The 19,363-nt window shown below is 70.3% G+C and overlaps 4 protein-coding genes across 6 annotated transcripts in view; 2 read left to right on the forward strand and 2 right to left on the reverse strand.

The window, feature by feature from the left end:
- INPP5A (inositol polyphosphate-5-phosphatase A) overlaps positions 1-1,482 on the forward strand; it is a 164,508-nt gene extending 163,026 nt beyond the window's left edge. For all 3 annotated transcript variants that reach the window (XM_055346311.1, XM_055346309.1, XM_055346310.1), the window contains one exon: positions 56-1,482. The gene's annotated coding sequence lies outside the window, so the exon portion shown is untranslated. The remainder of the gene's footprint in view (positions 1-55) is intronic.
- Positions 1,433-5,163, reverse strand: NKX6-2 (NK6 homeobox 2). The gene is made up of 4 exons (XM_055346321.1): positions 4,723-5,163; positions 4,421-4,593; positions 3,451-4,139; positions 1,433-1,451 (listed from the first exon to the last, which is right to left on the reverse strand). Exons 1-3 carry the CDS (start codon positions 5,123-5,125, stop codon positions 3,888-3,890), a joined length of 828 nt encoding a protein of 275 aa, XP_055202296.1. The 5' UTR covers positions 5,126-5,163; the 3' UTR covers positions 1,433-1,451; positions 3,451-3,887.
- Positions 5,164-5,667: 504 nt separating this feature from the next.
- LOC129523137 (collagen alpha-1(I) chain-like) lies at positions 5,668-12,406 on the forward strand. The gene is made up of 7 exons (XM_055345758.1): positions 5,668-6,605; positions 6,787-7,016; positions 9,106-9,293; positions 9,572-9,676; positions 9,824-9,961; positions 11,315-11,419; positions 11,672-12,406. The coding sequence occupies exons 1-7, from the start codon at positions 5,668-5,670 to the stop codon at positions 12,404-12,406; spliced, it is 2,439 nt and encodes an 812-aa protein (XP_055201733.1).
- Positions 12,407-16,651: 4,245 nt separating this feature from the next.
- The window catches only part of CFAP46 (cilia and flagella associated protein 46), a 95,184-nt gene continuing 92,472 nt past the window's right edge, over positions 16,652-19,363 (reverse strand). The window contains exons 56-59 of the mRNA XM_055346327.1: positions 18,631-18,712; positions 17,902-18,038; positions 17,736-17,803; positions 16,652-17,016 (exon numbers count right to left, since the gene is read on the reverse strand). Of these exons, the coding sequence (XP_055202302.1) occupies positions 16,858-17,016; positions 17,736-17,803; positions 17,902-18,038; positions 18,631-18,712 (446 nt within the window). The 3' untranslated portion in view covers positions 16,652-16,857. The remainder of the gene's footprint in view (positions 17,017-17,735; positions 17,804-17,901; positions 18,039-18,630; positions 18,713-19,363) is intronic.

The raw sequence follows: 19,363 nt of genomic DNA on the forward strand, positions 1-19,363 counted from the left end.
TCTCAGCTTTTCCTGGTGTGTTTGTTCCTTTAACGAGTGACCAATTCCACGGCAGGGAAGCGATGGCAGCGACACCAGAGGGCCCTTCGCGAGACCTCCCTGTAGCGCGAGGAGCAGGTGACGTCCCGTCCATTGAGATACGTCCTCCTACAGCTGCATCGACAACCCGCCCGAGCGCCACCCGCTAGACGGCCGGCCCCACACTTCGCTTCAGCCTCCGGACGTTCCGGAAAAGCCTCACATACCTCACTGTCTTGTCTGTTCGTGTGACATTAAGTAGAAATATTGGGTTTTTGTAATAAGTCACCGTCCTGTTGCCAAAACTCTATAGACAGGAGAGGGAGTCTGTATCTGAGACTTCAGAGTTTCAATTTTTAATCATTGTCAGCGTGGGAAGCGCTTCTCCGGCGTGGAAGCCCCCCGGGGCCACGTCCCCTCTGCCAGCTGGAGGTGCGCCCGGGCGAGGCGGTGGGCGGTGTGGCCGCTGGAGGAGAGCCGGGGCCCGTCTCCGCCTCCGGCGGCTGCCCTGCCGTGTTATTTACTCCCCTGCCGTGTTACATGGTTTTTGAATCACACTGCAGCTGCTTTTCCATTTTTATATATATAAATATATATAAATATATACTTTTTAAAAATAATTTATAAATCTTACCAAAACTTATGCTAAATATAGTTTCCAGGATGAATGCTTGAGAGGGTCCTGTCCGCAGGTAGAGACGGAGTCTAGCAGTTGAGGCACGTGAACCTGTCCGACCGCGCGCCCCAGCGGGGCCGTCCGGGGGACGCTGACCACAGCACATCTACACTTGCAGATTCTTACTCCTATGCCTTTTTTTCTGTGTAATATTAAGAACTGAATGTGAAGTTTGTAGCTAGCTCGGGTGTACCTTTTAAGAATTTTGTAAACCGTTTCGTCTGTCTTTTGTTACTGTTCTATGGTGCCAAGTACTCTACATAAACAATAATATCACGGGAGAAACAAAACTAGCCTAGTCTGCTTCAGATAGAACCCGCTTCTAACACGGGCTGTACATAACCCTATTAAGACAAACAAAACCGTAAGTTTCCCGGGCTGCGCAGCGCAGCCAGCCTAGTAGTAGCCTCGCCGTGACGTCTCCCCTAGCACGAAGGACAGCATTAAAAGGTCATTGCAGAGCCTGTGGATGAAACACAACGAATGTTTTATTGATCTGCTTCAGAACACTACAGAATTCCTGGACTGGGTGAAGGCCGTAGACGCTCGTTTTTAGGTAAATCACTACCACTGAAGTGCTGGGGTGTCCGCTTGCCGAATCCGTTCCTGACGGTGCCATCGGGGTCTGTTCGGCGTCAGTGCTGTGGCCGCTGCTCTGTCCCCGTGCCCCGCGGCAGTCCGGCCCCACGCGCTTCTGTGGAACGGGGTATCGGCTGTGGGTCGCCGTGGAGGCCTCTAGAAATGACCGCTCCGGTTCCTAAGCAATAAAATTGATCATGGTGAAAACAGTCCTGCGTCCGCTTTGTTTCTCTGCCTTCCCTGCCCCATCGCCTTTGAGATGCTAAGCGGCGGGCGGGCGGGCGCTCCTTTGTGGGCTGCTAACGGGAGACGCGGCTCACCCGAGAGGAGATCCCGGAGGTCGTCCTCAGACGCGGCTACACCAAACCAAGCCTCAGTTAAGTGCAGGAAAATAATCTTTTGGATTTTTTTTTTTTTTACCGTACCGGTAACTAACGGGAATTACCCCGCAGCATTTAAAAACGAGATTATAAAAATTCTCTGCTGTCCTCGAGACTTTAAAACTGGAAATTCCTTTGCTCTCAACGTGAGCGGGGAAAGCAGTTCACTCAGACAGAAAACAGGTTTCCATGTTGCTGCATTAAAAAGACCGGCCAGTGGTTCAAAAGAAACGTCTGTTTTTTAAAATTGATGGTGCAGCCACGAGGCATAGAACCAATCACCAGCCTTTTCCGTTTCTCTAACATTTTCAAAAATGCCTTCCAGGAGAAACCTTGCAGTTTCTGTAAGCTCCACACTTGTGCTCAGTAGGATGCGACCACGTGGAGCGCCGGCCCGAGGTCTTCCCCCAGCCGGACCTGCGGCGGGGCCTGCCGGTGAGCTCCCTGCGCCCGGTGCGGGGTCCCTGCGTCCCGACCGCGGTCCCAGCGCCCCCACCGCGGCCCCGCGCCCCGACTGGAGTCCCTGCGCCCCGACCGCGGCCCCTGCGCCCCGACCGGGATTCCCTGGGCCCCCACCGCGCTCCCTGCACCCCGACCGCGCTCCCTGCACCCGGACCGCGCTCCCTGCGCCCCCACCGCGCTCCCTGCACCCGGACCGCGCTCCCTGCACCCGGACCGCGTTCCCTGCACCCCGACCGCGCTCCCTGCACCCGGACCGCGTTCCCTGCACCCCGACCGCGCTCCCTGCACCCCGACCGCGCTCCCTGCGTCCCCACCGCGCTCCCTGCACCCGGACCGCGTTCCCTGCACCCCGACCGCGCTCCCTGCACCCCGACCGCGCTCCCTGCGTCCCCACCGCGCTCCCTGCGCCAGGACCGCGCTCCCTGCGCCCCCACCGCGCTCCCTGCACCCCCACCGCGCTCCCTGCGCCCCGACCGCGTTCCCTGCACCCGGACCGAGCTCCCTGCACCCCGACCGCGCTCCCTGCACCCCGACCGCGCTCCCTGCGCCCCGACCGCGCTCCCTGCGCCCCGACCGCGTTCCCTGCACCCGGACCGCGCTCCCTGCACCCGGACCGCGCTCCCTGCGCCCCCACCGCGCTCCCTGCACCCGGACCGCGCTCCCTGCACCCCGACCGCGCTCCCTGCACCCGGACCGCGCTCCCTGCACCCCGACCGCGTTCCCTGCACCCCGATCGCGCTCCCTGCACCCCGACCGCGCTCCCTGCACCCGGACCGCGCTCCCTGCACCCCGACCGCGCTCCCTGCACCCGGAGCGCGTTCCCTGCACCCCGACCGCGCTCCCTGCACCCCGACCGCGCTCCCTGCGCCCCGACCGCGCTCCCTGCACCCGGACCGCGTTCCCTGCGCCCCCACCGCGCTCCCTGCGCCCCCACCGCGTTCCCTGCCCCCCGACCGCGCTCCCTGCACCCCGACCGCGCTCCCTGCGCCCCGACCCGGGTCCCGTCCCCCCGCGGAGCCGTCCGGGCCTCACCGAGGAGGAGGGAGTGCGAGCCGACCCTCGGGGGGCGCGCGGTTCCTTCGGGTTTGCCTTCGGCGCCCGGACGAGTCCAACGACCCCGTCTGGCGAGGAGGCTGCGGCCGCCTGTGCCGCGGGCGCTGCAGGTCCGGGAGCTGCGGGCCGCGGGCGGAGCGGAGCCGCAGCCTGGGACTCGCCCGGCGCCCGCCCCGGGTCCCGGCTCGCGGCGCGGTGGTGCTCACCTGCGCAGGCCCCCGCCGCGGAGCCGGCCCGCAGCCCGGGGAGGGGCCGCCGCTGCCCACCTGCCCACCTGCCCACCTGCCGCGCCGCCGCGTCTCCGTCCGTCCCCGTCCCGCTGCGCTGGGCGCTCGCTGGCGTCGCGGCTCCTGCGGCTCCCGGGCGGCCGAGGGGTCTGGGTCTCGGGTCGGACCCGCCGTCCCCTCGCTCCTGGAGCCGCGGCCGCCGCCGCCGGGGCTGCGGACCCGCGGGGCCCGGGACTGGGGGGGGGGACGGGGTCCGCGAAGGAAACACACGCGGTGCAGCCTCGGAGCCGCGGCTCCCGGGACGTGTTAAATAATTTATTGATCGTACAAAGTGGCTCCGCCCGAGCCCGCGCCGGCCGCCTTATAACTTATCCTGTAAAAATATATCTACACCCGCGGCGGCGGGGGGCGCCGGGCCGACCCCGACCCCGCCCCGGCCCGGCCCGGCCCCGGCCCCGACCCCGTCCCCGCGCGGGGCTCGGCCGCGCCGGGTCACAAGGCGTCCCCCGCGCCGCCGCACGGGCTGACCAGCGCCAAGTTCGCGGGTTTGTGTTTCTTGAGCAGCCGCGTGATCTTCTCGTCGTCCGAGTTGGGGTCCAGGGGCCGGTTGTACTCGTCGTCGTCCTCCGCGTCCGAGCCGCCCACCTTCAGCTTCTCGGCGTCCGAGTCCTGCTTCTTCTTGGCCGACGCCATCTCCGCCGCGTGCCGCTTGCGCCACTTGGTCCGGCGGTTCTGGAACCACACCTGGGGGGGGAGGGGGGGCCGGGCGGTCAGCGGTCAGCGGCCAGGGCCGGGCGGGGAGGGCAGGGCAGGGCAGGGCAGGGCAGGGCCGGGCGGGGAGGGGAGGGGAGGGGAGGGGAGGGGAGGGGAGGGGAGGGGAGGGCGCGCACCGACCCCGCCGCCTCCAGGACGCGCAGGGAGCTTGAGCCCGCAGCACGCGCAGGGACCCCGCCGCCTCCAGGACGCGCAGGGACCCCGCCGCCCGCCCGGTTCGCCCGGTTCGCCCGACGCGGGCCGCCGCCCACCTTGACCTGGCTCTCCGTCATGCCCAGCGAGTAGGCGAGGCGCGCGCGCTCGGGGCCCGCCAGGTACTTGGTCTGCTCGAAGGTCTTCTCCAGCGCGAAGATCTGCTGGCCCGAGAAGGTGGGCCGCGAGTGCTTCTTCTTGCCGTCCTTGTCCAGGACGCCGCCGGCCTGGGCTGCGCGGGTGCGGGTGAGCGCGGGTGAGCGCGGGTGAGCGCGGGTGAGCGCGGGTGAGCGCGGCCTCCCGCCCCGGCCCGCCCCGGCCCTCCCCCGCCCGCCCCGCGCCCCCCGCGCGCGCCGCCTACCCGGGCCGGCCAGCCGCGGGTCCCTCCAGGGCGAGCCCTGCACCACGCCGGGCCAGAAGATGGGCGCGCGCCCGGGCAGCTCGGCCAGCGGCTTGGGGTAGCCGCGCGCCACGGCCGCGGGCCCGAAGTACACGCCGGCCGACGAGGCGAGCCCGTTGAGGCGGGGCAGGCCGCCCAGGAGCCCGCCGCCCGCCGCGCCCACCGGCCGCCCCAGGATGTCGCTGATGCCGTGCGGGGTGCCGAGGGGCAGCTGCGCGCCCAGCCCGCCGAGCGCGGGCGCCTTGAAGCCGGCGGGGCCGAGCTGCGCGTAGGGGAGCAGCGCGCTCTTCATCTCGGCCAAGTCGTGCAGCGCGGCCAGCGGGGCGCTGCTCAGCACGAACGCGCCCGGGCGGTTAGCGTCCATGGGCGCCGCCGCCGCCGGCCCGGGAGCGCATCCGGGCCCCGCCGCCGCCGCCGCCGCCCCGCGCCGCGCCGCGCCGCGCCCGCCGGCCCGGGAGGTTTGCGCGCGGCCCGGGCGCTCGGGGTGCGGGCGCCGTCGGCCCGGGGAGGCGCGAGGCTGGGCGGCGGCTGGGCGCGGGGCGGGGCGCGGGGCGCGGGGCGCGGGGCGCGGGGCGCGGGGCGCGGGCAGGGGCAGCGGCGGCGGCGGCGGCGGCGGCGGCGGCGGCGGCGGCTCCGGCGGGTCCGAGCGGCGGGGCGCGGGCCGGGCGCGCTGATAACCGCGGGGGCCCCCGCGCGGCGCGCGCGCTGATTGGCTGCGGACGCCCGCGGCCCGGCCATTGGCCAGCGCCCGCCCGCCCGCCCGCGCGCCCCCGCGCCCCCGCGCCCCCGCGCCCCCGCGCCCCCGCCGCCCGCACTCCATGAAGGGCCCATTAGCGCGGCAGGTGCCTCCCGGCCGTAAATTCGGGCCCTGATTTATCTCCCGCGGGACGAAATAAATCCCGCCGGATGGGACTTTCGTCAGGCAAAGGTTTTAAGGGGGAATCCGGGAAAAATACGACGGCACGTGTCATCGCCCGCAGGAACGCGGATTCCGAGGCCCCGGCCCCGAGCCCGGGAGCGGCGGGCGCAGGCGGGGCCCGCGGGGCCGTCGTGGCGCGGGCGGGGCGAGGCCGGGCCGCGGCGCCCACGCGTTCCACGCCCCGACGGCCGACGGACCCCCGCGCGCAGGCCACGGCCCCGGGGCCCCGCCCGCCCGAGCGCCCGAGCGCCCGAGCTCCCTGCCCCCGCCGGGTCCGGCCGCCCCCCCCCCCGCCCCCGCGAGGCAGCACACGGGGGCGGCGGGCTCTGCGCTCGGGGCTGTGCGCCGCGGACCCGGGGCCTCCCCCGGGCCTGCTGCGGGGCGCCCGCAACGACTCCGGGGGGCGCGGCCCTCGGCCACCGGCCCCGCACCGCGCGGGGACCCAGCGCGCGCTCCCGGGGCGCTCCGCGGCGGAGCTTTCGTTGTGCGGCGTAGACGGCGCCGCGAGGTCCCCGCGGCAGACCGGAGCCCCGGGCCGGCGGCCGCACGCTCACTCCCCGCTCCCCTCCGGGTGCGCAGCTTCCCCCGCGCCCGCCGCGCCCTCGGGGCTCCCGCCGGCACCTGCCCCGCTTCCCTGCACCGCGCGCCCGTGCGCCCCGGGAGCCGGCGGGGGACGCTCTCCCGCAGGACCCGGGCCCGGCGGAGCGGAGCCGAGCGGGCGGGGCGCGTCCCTGGGGCCCCCCCTTCCCCGGGCGGGCGGGGCGCGGGGGAAGCTGCGCAGGACGTGGGGCCCCAGCCGCCCGCCCGCCCCGCGCCCCCGGGTCTGTGACGGGCCCCGGCCCCCCTGGGCTCCCGCCCGGACGCCCGGGGTCGCGATGGGGCCGCGCGTCTCCCGGGAGCCAGTGGGCGCGGGGAGGGGGGAGGCGTGGGCGTCCGGCTCTCCCGGCCCCCTCCCCCTCGCTCCCCTCCCCGGCTCCCTCCCCGGCCCCCTCCGCTCCCCTCCCCTCCCCGGGGTCCCCCACCGGGGCTCCCCCCGCGCATCCCCCTCCCTCTCCCCAGGCCCCCTCTCCCCCCACGCCCCCCCCAACCCCGCCCCCTCGGGGCAGGTCCCAGCGGGCGGATCCCGCCGGCGGAGCCGAGGTCGGAGGATGCCACCTCCCGGCCTGGAAGGAAACGTCCTGCGGCGGCGGAGGCGGCGGCTTCTGCGCGCAAACCTGCGCGTCGTCGGGGACGCGGAGCGCGCTGGGCCCCGAGCTGCGAGCATCCGGCGCCCGGGAGCCGCGGGGGGCGCCCAAGGACCGCTGGGCCGCGGGGCCCGAACCCCGAGCGTCGGCAAGTGCCGCGGGAGGGGGCGGCGGGGGGCGGGCGGGGGGGCACGGGGCCCGGCGGCGTCCAGCCCTCGCCCCTCCCCGGAGGAGGCGCCGCGGCCCGTCCAGGGATCGCGCCCGCGGGCCCCGGAGCCACAGCAGGTCGGGGACACGGAGGGGAGGGGAGCGCGGCGGGGACCGGGGCCGGCGGGGGCGGGCGGGGCACAGGGGCTGGAGCAAGGCCCACCCCCGCGTGGCGTCACCCCCGAGGCCACACGCAGGGGCCCCTGCGCTCCCCGCCCCTCCGCGGCCCCCTGGCCCCGGGCGGAGCTGAGCACCGCCCTCCCACCGCACCCCTGCTGCCGCGGGCGAGTGACCAGGGCCCGTCCTGGAGGCCCTGAGGTGGGCGGGGCAGGGGCGAGGAGGGGGCTCGGGGCTCCCTCCCCCACCCCTCCGCCCACCTGCCCCGCCCCGCCCCGCCCCGCCCCGCCCCTTCGCCCCCTGCCCTGCCGTGCAGCCCCCGGAACAGCCAAGCATCTTCGGGATGGGATGCGCGTCCGGAGCGTGTCAGCACGTCTGTCCGCCCAGCCCGGCGGGGCCGCTCGGTGCCCAGGTGCTCCGGGGGCTGCCGAGTGCCGCGGGGTGGGAGCCCCGTGTCTGGGCCGCGGAGGGGCTCTGTGCTCCCCCAGGTACGCACCACCCAGGGCCCCAGGCGCCTGAGCCAAGGGCATCTTGGGGGGCGGCAGGAAGAGGCCGGCAAGGCCCTGGGAGGCGGGAGCCTCGGTGGTGGGGGGCCCGTTGCAGGAGGCCCGGAGGTGTGCTCAGGAAGGGGGCGCTGGGCGCAGGCAGGGGTGCTGGGAAGCCCGGCCGCTCCTCCCTGGCCGGCAGGGAAGGGGTGGCGCTCCTGGGGCAGAGCCTGAAGCTCCCCCGAAGCCCAGGGTCCACGGCCTCCCACCACACCCCTGCTGGCGCCCCAGCTCCCCCTTTGTTTGTACTGGGCTGACCCAAGGGCTCCCCCCTCCTGCCCCGGCTTCACCTCCCTCCTCCGCAGGTGCAGCCCCCCATTGGAGTCAGGGCCTGCTGCAGGGTCTGCAGGCTCGCGGGCTCCCGGGCTGTGCCGTTTGAGCTGGCCGCACGTTCTCCGCCCTGGGGACACAGGTCCACAGCCCACCGGTGCTTGTGGGGTGCCCACGTGTCCCCTGCTGACACACAGCCACTCACACTCCCTCCCTCCACCTCGTGAAAGCCTCTCCGGAGGGCAGCACCCCCTCGGCCAGCTGCCCCGGCCCACGCTCGGCTCCCTGATCTCTGCCGCCGGGGTGGCCGCCGGGGTGGCCGCTGCAGGTGCCTGTCTTCCTCCTCTGCTTCCCGGGACCCACGCTCTCCACAAGACACCCCATGGGCACCAACCTGCCAGGCACACGGCCATAAGCACTTGAGCCACAGACAGACCCCGAAGAGGCAGCTCGGAACCTGGGCTCCCGGGGGTGGGGGGACCCCGTGGGAACCTGAGCCCTGGCAGCACCTTGCCGTCTGTCCCACTTCTGAGAGGCTCCAAGATCTGTGGCCGCCCGTCCCCTGCAGCCACATCCAAGGAGGCAGCCCCAGCCCGGCAGGCGGGACCCGAGCCCCCAGGGATGGTCTGTGCTGGGAGTCACCCCCCCAGGGCCCTGTGGATGGGGGTCCGGGCGAGGGGAGCCCTGCAGGGCCGCCTGGCTCAGAGTCGCAGGAGGGCCCCCCAGGAGGGCGGCCACACAGCAGGACAGCAGAGGCCAGTCCTCGGGGATCGCATCACACAGGACGGCTCGGAAGCCATCCTCTGGGGTCCCAAGAACCGTGTCTCCTTCAGGAAAGGACAAAGGGAAGTGGCCGTAAATCACGGCTCAGACTCATTCCCCCGGGGCTGCGCGGGCCCCAGATGTGCAATCGCGGGTAATGAGCTCTCTCCCGGGGGCTGCTGGGGGGTCCTGACTGCGTGCCAAACGCGCTAATTGAGCACCGAGTAAAAGATTTGTGTTAGGGCCTCGCTCCGCGGCCGCCGTCGCCGTGCTCCCAGGATGGGACGGGACCGGCCTGGCCTGGCGGAGGCTTCCGGAAGGGCTCTTGGCCGCACTCCAGGCCGGGTCCCAGCCCCCCTCCGCGCGGGCATCGTGGCGGGCGAGGGTCTGGCTGTGCCAGGACGAGGGCCGGGCCCCTTCCACGGGCTGCTCGGGGCCAGCAGGCCTCGGCCACGGGGAGGAGCTGCCCCTGCCCCCCTGGGCTCTGACCTGGGCTGCCTTGTCCACCCCATCCTGGGCTCTTACGAGGTGCCTGTCGCCCGTCATGGGAGGTGGATAGTCCCCTCGTGGATTACAGGGTGGCCGGGGCCCTCCTGCTAAGGGCTGGCCCACCGACACGCCTGGGGGCTGGGGGCTGCTTCCCAGAACCGGGCCTGGAGACAGCTGGAGGCCTGGGGCTGGGGAGGGGGGTCAGGAGCTCAGGGTCCAGCCCAGGGAGTCGGAAGGAAGGTCTGTGACGCGTGACGCGTCCTAAGGCCTGGGGGTGGCCTCAGGCCAGAGTGCTGGGCCCCGTCGCGCTCTCCCAGCAAGGGGCACAGGGGCCTGGGTCTGAGAATGGCCTGGTGTTGGGGGCCCCTCCCCGGCCCTCGGGGTCTCTGGAGCCCACCCTGCAGCCCGTGCCGGGCACCCTGGTATGCCCATTGCTGCGGGAGACTCTGAGACGTCCCGGGGGGAGCAGGCAGGGGTCTGGGGACTCTCAGCTGCCCGGACCCGGGCAGGAGGCATGACATGAAGACGTCACCAGAGGAGGCTTGGCCCCCCCCTCCCACGCACACCAGCTGCCTCCTCGCCCCACGGAGAGCGTGGTGCCCCTGGGTGGCAGGTCCCCGCCAGGCTCTGCGTTGACACGCCTGCCCTCCACGGCGGGCCTGGCGGACCCTGGGGCAGGTGCTGCCCACGGTGGTCCTTGGGAACGGGTGAGGCCAGCAGAACCCAGACGGGAGGGCCGCGCGCGGGGCAGGGAGGGGCGGGCAGGTCCCGCTGTGCAGGGCGGACGGTGCCGTCGGGGGACACAGGCAGCCCGGGCGCCCGTGCCAGGAGGCCACATGGGGAGGAGGTGCTGGGGTGGGGCCTCCCCGAGGGGCAGGACGGGAGCACCAGCCTCCTGGGCTGGACGGGGACACGGCCAGGGACATAGCTGCCCGTCCGGGGCTCCACGCAGCATCCCCGACCTCCCGTGAAATGACAGTGGGCCGAGCCCGCCCTCCAGGGAGACCGCCCGGGGCGTCGCCAGCGTGAGCAGCTGGGGCCTTGGGCCCAGCGGAGGGGCCTTGGTGGCGGTGTCACCTGCCGTCGCAGCAGCCACCCCTGTGGCCCCACGTCCTCTCTGCCCGCGGCCCCCGAGGTTCTTTCTGCTTTTCATCCCTGCGCCTCCTCCTCCTCCCCTGGGTGCGGGGAGGACGGGCTGGACCATCTCCCAGAAAGACCCGGAGGTGCAGGTGCAGGGCCAGCGTGTCCCTGCCCGCCGTGTGGTTTGCGCGGGACACACGGACACGGGAGTCAGACCTGTGGGGTTTGCGGCCTGGGCCTGGGCGCTGCAGCAAAGCGAACCCCCGGGTGGCCGTGAACTCCCGGTCACCCTCCCGCATGGGGCGCGAGGAATGGGAGTGGGATAAACGGGGACTTCCGGCTTCCGGGGAACAGAGATGGGCTCGCGGCAGGTGACGCGCCCGCTCAGGAGGGAGGATGCCCGCGGGGCCGGGCGGGGGGGGGGCCCACGTGGCGCCACCTGGGAAACTGCGCGCCTCATTTCATGAAACAAATTGTCGTTTCATCTTTAAGCCCATGAACGAGGAGCAGAGAAGGGGCCCCGGTCCCATCTGCCCCCGGGGACCGAGCGGAGGATCAGGTCCTTCACGATCCCGGGAGAGTAACACGACCCACAAAGCACCAAAGGGCTCCTCGGGCGGCGCGCGTTGCCCGGGGCCACGTCTCCTGCCTCAGTCTGCACCTCAGGGAACCGCCCCGAGGTTTGGGGCAGTGGGTGCTCGAGGACAGAAGGCGCAGCCGCCTTCCTGACGTGGGTGCGCTCGCGGGGAGTGTCCTGGCCGCGTCCTGACAAGCTCCCACGCGCTGGCGCCACCCCCCCGCACCCGGAGCGTCCCCCCCCACGAGGCTCGGCCGCCCCCAGCGTCCTTCACTCCCTAGCGGCCTCCTGGTGCGGTGCCCTCAACACCCTCCGAGTCCGACCGAGGCCGGGGGGCCGTGCTCCTGGGGACACGGGGGGGGGGCACCCTCTGCGAGGGCCGCCGTTATTCTCGCAATTCCAGGGGGGACGCCCCAAGGGGGATGAGGCCTGTGAGCGGGGCCGGGGGTCAGCGTTGGGCAGCGCCCGTGGTCGGCCGGCGCGGAGGGTACTCGGCCCTGCCCCGTGGGTGAGAAGGGCTGGGGCAGGGTCCCCGGAGCCCGCCCGGGAGGGGGCCTCTGGGGGGAGGCGGGCAGGCCGGGCGCTGTGCTCCCCTCGGAGGCCGAGGCCGGCGGGTCACGGTCAGCGCCCCCGACGGTGCAGCCGCCCCGGCTGCCTGGGCAAGCGCATGTGGTCAGCGAGCCGCGGACGGGGGTCACTGCCACGAGCTGGAGCCAGGAGACCCCCGGGTCACGCCTTCGCCTGGATCCACTGTCCCCAGCCCGAGGGCAGCATGGGGCGCGTCCCGGCCCCAGCCCAGGGAGCGGCCCCAGCGTGGCCCCACGGGGCGCCCCACCACCCGGACACGCGCCCCTGCCTGGCACAGCCCGAGGGGCCTTGCGCACCCAGGGCCCCCAGCTGGGCCACATCCCTGTCGCCTGGCGACATTGAGAGCCGCCCTCGCTGCCCCACGGACTGCGCCAAGGTGTGGGGATCACAGCCCCATCCCCGGAGACGGGAGCTCCCCTCCGCCCGCGTTCCCGGGGCGCCCTCGTGGCACGTTGGGGTCAGCGAGGGACCCCGGGCTCTCCAGCGGGAGCAGGGCCCCCGGGCCCCTGAGCCCGTGGTTTGGCAGCGGAGCTCCAGGCCCCTGCCCCGGGCTCGGGGAGGAGGGCAGGTGGGGGCGCCCGGAGCCAGGGAAGGAGCTGGTGGCACCCGGTCCTGCAGCCCGGAGCGCTCGGGGCCAGGACGGGGATCCGCAGCCCCTCTTGCCCCCACCCTGGCTGGGACCTGGCCTGGGGGGCCCCACGTGGGCTTGCGGGACCTTCAGGGCCTGTCGCCCAGCGTCCCGGGCACACGTGGCTGCGTGGGCCGCGCCGGGGCTGGGGGGCCGGTGAACGCTGTGCCGCCGTGCGAGCGTCCCCAGCCACCCGCCGTGTCCCCAGCCCGCAGAACGGGGCCAGCGCGGGGGGCGCCCCACTCCGGGGCCCCAGCTAGGGCAGCCGCCTCGGCCTGATTAGCCGACACCATCTCCTGCCTCTTGTCACAAAGAATTAAATTCTGTAATAAGAAAAGCTCGCAGCGCCCCTGTCATTTGGCCCATCAGCGCCTTCCCGGCCCTCAGCCAAGCGCCGGGGCATCCGTCTCGTCATCTCCCTCCGGCCTCAATGAATCGTGATAAAAATGTCCAACAATTAGATTACGCGGCCAGGAGCGCGGCGTGATTGAGTGGCGAGGCAGGGCGCGTCCCCTGAATCACCCTGACGCCGCCGGTAAATCCCGCCCCCACCTGTGCCCGGGCAGCAGGTCTTGGCAGCACCGGGCGGGAAACTGAGGCCCGGCCTGCAGGACGGGAGCGGCGGGAGGGCCGAGGGAGGGAGGCGGAGCCCGCAGTCCCCGGGGCCCAGACCCCAGGAGGCAGGTCAGAGGTGCTCCCAGGGCCTGCCCCTCCCCACAGGCTGCTTCACCGGGGAGGCCGCCCAGGTGGGGGTGGGGGCAGGGAGTGGGGGGCAGGGGCGGGGTGCGGGGTGCCAGGGCGGGGTGCAGGTGTGGGTGGCTGGGTGTGGGGCGGGGTGGGGTGGGCCTGCCCGGCCCCGAGCCGCGCCGCTGGCTTCCTCCCGTTCAAGGGTGAGGACGTGTTGAAATTGATTTCTGTTGGAAATGGGATAATTAAACTGGTTGTTTCTGTCTCCATCATCGTCATAATAAAACGAGAGGACAGCGGGGGTGCGCACGGCGCGGAGTAACATTGTCCGTCCTAACGCGAGGGAGCGTTAATTGAATACGAATGGCCTTCCCTGAAGTCGCTCGGTTATATTTCAGAGATATGGGATAATGATGCCACTTCATCATTTTTACAAGATATAAAATTACTGGCTCCTCTGGGAAGATCATTAAGGAAAACAATTGTTCACAGCAATTGAAGATAGAGTTTTAATTATTTGATATAGAAATTAAACTATTGGAGACCGGGGCTGGATGGCGGGACTTAATAGAAATTTATACACAAGCACCTGTGAGCGCTTCAGCTTTATTAACGCGCCTGGTTTCTAATCTGGATCCACCGGGGCGGCCGCCTTCAGCCGACGCCGAACTCACTGGAGGAGGGCCCGGCGCCCGCCCCACCCGCACTCGCTCCCCGGGCGCACCTGCGGCGGCGGCGACCCAGGGCGTGGCTTTTGAGTACATTTTTCTCCTTTTTTAATTCTCCAATTTTCCTACAGTAAAATATATTGTCTAAAAAATAGTCCTTGGTGTAAAAATGCGGAAAAAGTCACGGGGCGCCTGGGTGGCTCGGTGGGTTGAGCGTGGGACTCGGTTTCGGCTCAGGTTGTTATCTTGGGGTTGTGAGATCGAGCCCCGCGGTGGCCCCAGGCTCGGCGGGGACTTCTGCGGGGGACTCTCTCCCTCTGCCCCCACCCCCGCCTCTGTAAAATACATAAATACGTCTTTTTTTAAAAAAATGGAAATCATTATTTTCAAGATATGAATTAAAACAGACGAGGGACGCCTGGGGGGCTCAGCGGCTGAGCACCTGCCTCCGGCCTAGGGCGTGACCCCGGGGTCCCGGGATCGAGTCCCGCGTCGGCTCCCTGCGTGGAGCCTGCTGCTCCCTCTGCCTGTGTCTCTGCCGCTCTCTCTCTCTGTGTCTCTCATGAAATAAAATCTTCAAAAAAAATTAAAACAGATGTTAACTCTTAAAACGGTGACTGCCAAGCCAGCCCGGGGCATGCTGGTGCTTCCAGTCGTTGCAAGGGAGGGGCCCGGCCGGCCTGGGCCTGGACACGCGGCCTGGGAGCGGGGCGAGGTCAGGCCCTTCCGGGCCCCGAGGCCGGGGCTGCCCTTCCCCTAGGACAGGACGGGCTCCCGAGTGAGGGGCTCAGGGCCGCCCGGCCCCCTGCAGCCCCAGGGCCCCGGGCACGGGCATCGCGGGGATCCCGTCACCTCCCTCCGAGGGCGGCCCACCGTTCCAATTACATTCCGTCTACGATCACCAATAAATTCCAAGCGATCCTTTCTCTCCTTACAGTTTTTAGGGTTGCATAAATTCCACCCATGCAATTTTTTCATGCGTGAGTATATTACGGGATGCCACTTCTGTTACAGGAGCTAATTGATAATGTGATTTGTCATGTTGCTGGGGCATAACTCAGAAAGTTATTTCAAAGCCTCCGATACGCGGACGAGCACTCACGTTTCATATTTCTCACACGCGTAGACACAGCGTAAGGTAAAAAATGTGAGGCTGCACAGATGAAATATCTCCAGAGGCTTTTATTCTTGTTGTTTGGGTGGGTGCCAACATCTTTCTAGAAGGAAGCTCATATATCCACGGCTGCTCTGATTTGAATTTATTCCTTCATCATTAGTTAGCTCTTTTATTTTTTTTTAACTGGAAGAAGTATGTGTATGTTTGACAAAAGGGAAAAAATTAAACAAAAAGAAGGGAATCACCGCCTTCCGGTGTTATCAGACATGAGCTGTTTTTAAAGTTCTTATGTGGAACTGACCGTAGATTTGCAAGGAGTCGCGGAGAGAGTCGGGGCGGCGCGGCCCTCGCGCAGCTTCCCAGCGGGGCGCCTGGACCTGGAGCCCGACCGCCGCCGAGCTCCTTTCCGCCCGGTGCCCAGAGCGCGTGCACCTGTGCACAGACCCCTGCCCGCCCGGGCCCGCACCCCCGCACCCCCCCTGCACCCCCGCGCCCCCCGCGCCCCCCGCGCCGCCGCCGTGTTCTCCCCCCCGTGCTCTCGTCATCCTGAGAATGCGTCGGACGCGACCCATGACGCGACCCATGTGGTGCGTGACCCGGCTGGTAGCGCCCCGGAGGCCGTCAGGGGTCGGCAGCTCGCTGCCTGTCCTTGGGGATCCCGCGGGCACACGCGCCAGGCGCCGCTCGGCCACTCCTGGGGAAGGACACTGGCCTGTGTCTAGTGCTCACGCTGGTGGGACGGACCACGCGCCGACGGAGCCCGGAGCCCCGCTTCTCTGGGTGCGGCCTGGGGCGCGGGGCCGGGCGCGAGCTGGGCACACGCCGAGGTCAGAGGACGCAGCCCAACGGCCGCCCAGAAGCTGCCTCGTCTCCGCCCCGTGGGTGACGTCCTGGCCCGGGCCGCCTCTTCCCCGCAGTGGGGTCAGCAGGTCGATGGGACGCTCCCGCCCTCCGGTGTCACGCTCTGTTCCTCACCATGGGGCTGAGCCCCCGCACCGCCTAGGAGGCCCCCGTGCGGCCTGTCTGGCCCCGGGCAGGGGCTGAGCGTGGGCTTGCCACCCGCGTCCAGGACACGAGGCCAGGACACACGCGTCCACGCTCCTCACCGCGCCAGAGGGGGGAACCCAGGCGAGCAGGTCTCCCGACCACTTAGCTCCAGGCCTCCCAGCCCAGAGCGACCGCGGTGCCTTGGCTGCCCCCGGCTCCCAGCTGTCCCCAGAGCTGGTGCTCGGAGGCCACGCGTGTCCAGGTGAGGCAGGCAGAGGGCTGCGATCTGTGCTGGGGCCTGGAAGGGGCAGTGCCAGTCGCCCCCGGGCCGGGCTCCCCGTCCTGGCTGCTGCGCCCCCGGGGACCAGGACCCCCACCGCCCGTGGACTCTGACGGGCTCAGCTCCACCCAGAGACTCCTGGAGCCGGCTCTCCTCGTCCACGGCCACCAGCCCAGGGGATTCTGGGGACACGGGGTCCTAGCCGCTCCGTCCCCAGCCTCCACGTGGGCCAGGATGGCTGGGGGCCTGCGCAGGGCACTTGCTGGGCACCGGGGCCTCTGCTCTTCCCACGGCCACCTCGGCTCTGGCGGCCTCTCCCGGGGCTGCCCTGGTCCACTGTGGTGCCCACGACCGTGGGGGAGGTGTTGCCGCTGCACGTCCCCCCGTGGGCCTCGGACACCAGGGCTGCACGTCTCAGCCACCTCTGCCTCCAGCAGACCCCGTGACTCCCGGGAGCTCTGGCTGCCTCTGGGGACCTGGCCTCACGGGCACATCCGAGGCCCCGGGGCTGGACTCCCTTCACTCCCGCGCTCATCCGGCAACGTCAGCTGAGCCCCACGCAGGATGGCGCTGCACCCGGGGCCCCAGGCCACACCGCACACGGGGATGCAGACACTTGTCGTTTACTAAGGCGCTCACGCCAAATCCATGGTGCTCCTTGTCCGGGACCCGGGGGGCCTCCAGGGAGAGCCTCAGCCCAGGACCAGCCCTACCCCAAATACAGCCGCCCCCCACCACTGGGGCCCGAGGGAAGGCACAGTGCCGGGGAGGGTTCTGGGGTCCTGGCAGCCATGGGGTCAGCGATGCACCCCCCGACTCTCCTCCTCCACGAGGGTCCCCAGAGAAGCCAGGGGGAGGGGGTCCCGAGGAGGAAGCCCCTGAGCCGGCCAGACTCGGAGGGCCCTGGCCTGACCCCGAGCAGAACTGGGGCTCAGGGCGGGGCCGCCGGAGGAGGGGAGCCGACGTCTGGGGAGGGCTGGGCCATGGGTCCTCAGCGGCGGTGTCTGCAGGCCCTGGCCCCAGGGTCACCCGACGGCCAGGTGTGGCAGCCCGTACAGGACGGAGTTGAGGGTGACGGGGAGCCAAGCGGAGTCGCCGAGCTGCAGCCGGAGGTACGGAGGCTTGTCCCTGGAGGTCCACGCAGACTCATCTGAGGGAGAGTGGGACAGCGCTCGCGGCGGCCCGGCTCACGGGGGCACCCGGCGGACGAGGGGGCCCGACCGCCTGCGGACGCAGCCCTGAACGTGGACACTGCCGCCATCGGCTCCCGGGGACGCCGAGGGACACTGAGCCGGGGGGCCCACTCGCAGCATGAAGGGCCGGGCAGCCGGGCCCCCGCCAGCTCCGACCTCCTGCTGCCACGGCTGACTGTGGGGAGGCCTGCGTGACAATCACGGTTTTGTCCCTGCTTCCAGGGCACATCAGCACGGGACGGCAGCGAGCAGGCGGGCGCCGCGGCTTCCCCTTCCTCCGTCGGCAGAGCAACTCGTCAGCAGCGGCTGCACGGCCGGCTCTCCGGGGGCCTCCGCCCTCATGCACCTGCGGCAGGTGCCACCCCCAACGCCGTCACAGCCGTATCCGGGCCCCTGGACCCTGTCGCTCCTAAACCCTAAGCTCCTTCTGTGCTGCGCACCTAGAAGGCTCCGGCGCCCGCCCCGAGGGCCCCCGGGCTCCAGGCCCTGCCTCTCCCAGCTCCTAACGCCCGCGTGTTTTGCCCCAAGGGTCTGCGGTGCCAGCTCCCATGGGGGGCTGTGCTGTCCGTCGGCACCGCTGGCCCGGGGAGGGGCGCGGACACGGTGGGCACCCCACCCTGCAGGCCGCAGGGACGCCGGCGGGGCTGAGGGACAGCCGCGTACCGTGGCTACTCACGTCACCAGCTCCCATCTTCTGAAGGACGCGCGCTGCTCTCCCGATCGGCTTGCCAAGCGCCAACAGATCTAGGAAGGTGACACCCCTCAGACTGGCCAGGGGCGCGGCCTGTGGGCTTCTGGGGGGCCCGCAGGCTGGGGCCGCGCCCGGGATGCCCGCCACTCACTTTCCCACAGGACGCTGGCCCGCAGCGCGTTGTCCCGCAGGAGCGTCGGCCACTGGTTTGCCAGGATGCTCCTGACCCCCGCCAGACTCAGGAGCACGGCGGTCTCGATGGGGTCCTCCAAGCACAGCTGGGCCACGCTGCGGAGGATGGAGCTCCAGTGGGACGGCCCGAGCCGCCCAGCCCTCAGACCAAATAGCACCGGGTAGCGGACGGAAGCTCTTCGGGTTCGCGAAGGAATCAGAACACCCTCCCGTGCCCCCCACCGATGTCGTCCAATAAGAGGGCGACCCGGGGCGCAGCCCAATCCCTCGGGGCCACTCCCAGCCTTTCGGGGGAGCCGGGACGCAAAGCATCCGTCATGAGACGGGCTCCTGCTCTGCCACCTTGGGAGCCCACACAGGCCTGGGGTGCACGAGACGTGGGGTGCTCTGAAGCCAGGGCACCCCCCCCCGGCGGCCGGCCCTCTGTCCCCTGGCCCAGTCCCAGCGGGCCTCGGGAGGACAGGCCGGCCTCTGCTCTGCAGCTGGAGCTGCCCTCCCCCTCCCACTGCACCCCCACCCCCGGCTCCTCCAGGGAAGGGGTTGGAGGCAGATTCCGGGGCCCTGCCCGGGGGTGCAGGGACACTCTGGCCCCCACAGCCCCTGGAGCACACCCATCAGTCCTGGCCCGCCGGCACCCCCGGGAGTGGGGGCAGGCGGCCGGCCCAGGCCGGTGCAGGGGCCCAGGCACCTCTTGTTCTCCGAGCGCTCCGCCTGCCGCCGCATGCTCTCGTAGGACCGCGTCAGGTCCAGCAGGACCATCATCTGGCACTCTGCGGGGCACAGAGGGGCCTCAGCAGCTGCACGCCCAGGACGGGCAGGCCAGTGCAGCTGGGGGCGGCACCAGGGCGTGCGAGGATCAGGGAAACGCAGCCGCATACTCGGACCTGACGTCCACAGACCCTTTCCCAAGACCCACTGGCTGCACGAGCACTCGGGGACGTAATCTGCTTCAGGAACTCTCCGCCCTTCGCCGTCTCCTCGTGCAGGCGGCTCCGCTCCCAGCAAGCCATGCACAAGCACCCCAGCCTGCGGGGGGTGGTCTCAGGCACAGGGTGATGGCTGGTCACCTGGCTCGTGTGCCCCAAGACGGGTGCCAGGATCCGAGCGCGACCCCTGGCTGTGGGCACTCCGAGAGCCCCACTTCCTGCAGTGGCCTGGCTGTGGGCAGGAGCAGGCGGCACCTCCAGTGCGTGAGGACGAGCCTCGATGGGGGCAGCACGGGGCGTCAGCGGTGCCGTCACCCTCCCCCGAGCCTGGTGAGCCTGAGAACTCAGCTTCGTGCCTCCGAGACAGCCCCTGAGAGGGCCGGTTCCTACCTCCCCTTGGGGCAAGGAATCCCCAGGTGACCGGCTCTGGGGTGGGTGGGCTGTGGATGGCCCATCTCCCGGGGGCTGGAAAGGAGACAGGTACCAGGTGATGGG

The sequence above is a fragment of the Nyctereutes procyonoides genome, unplaced genomic scaffold (assembly GCF_905146905.1).
Source record: "Nyctereutes procyonoides isolate TBG_1078 unplaced genomic scaffold, NYPRO_anot_genome, whole genome shotgun sequence".
NCBI classification, from domain to species: domain Eukaryota; kingdom Metazoa; phylum Chordata; class Mammalia; order Carnivora; family Canidae; genus Nyctereutes; species Nyctereutes procyonoides.

Excerpts from the sequence above, each read along its gene's own strand:
- NKX6-2 (XM_055346321.1), bottom strand. The coding sequence starts at position 5,125 with ATGGACGCTAACCGCCCGGGCGCGTTCGTGCTGAGCAGCGCCCCGCTG. Across the intron at positions 4,594-4,722 it reads CCCGCGGCTGGCCGGCCCGG|CCCAGGCCGGCGGCGTCCTG; the intron begins GTAGGCGGCGCG and ends GCACCCGCGCAG. Across the intron at positions 4,140-4,420 it reads TGACGGAGAGCCAGGTCAAG|GTGTGGTTCCAGAACCGCCG; the intron begins GTGGGCGGCGGC and ends CTCCCCCCCCAG.
- LOC129523137 (XM_055345758.1), top strand. The coding sequence starts at position 5,668 with ATGGGACTTTCGTCAGGCAAAGGTTTTAAGGGGGAATCCGGGAAAAAT. Across the intron at positions 9,677-9,823 it reads AGCCCGTGCCGGGCACCCTG|CTGCCTCCTCGCCCCACGGA; the intron begins GTATGCCCATTG and ends CACGCACACCAG. Across the intron at positions 11,420-11,671 it reads TACTCGGCCCTGCCCCGTGG|CCCGAGGGCAGCATGGGGCG; the intron begins GTGAGAAGGGCT and ends CACTGTCCCCAG.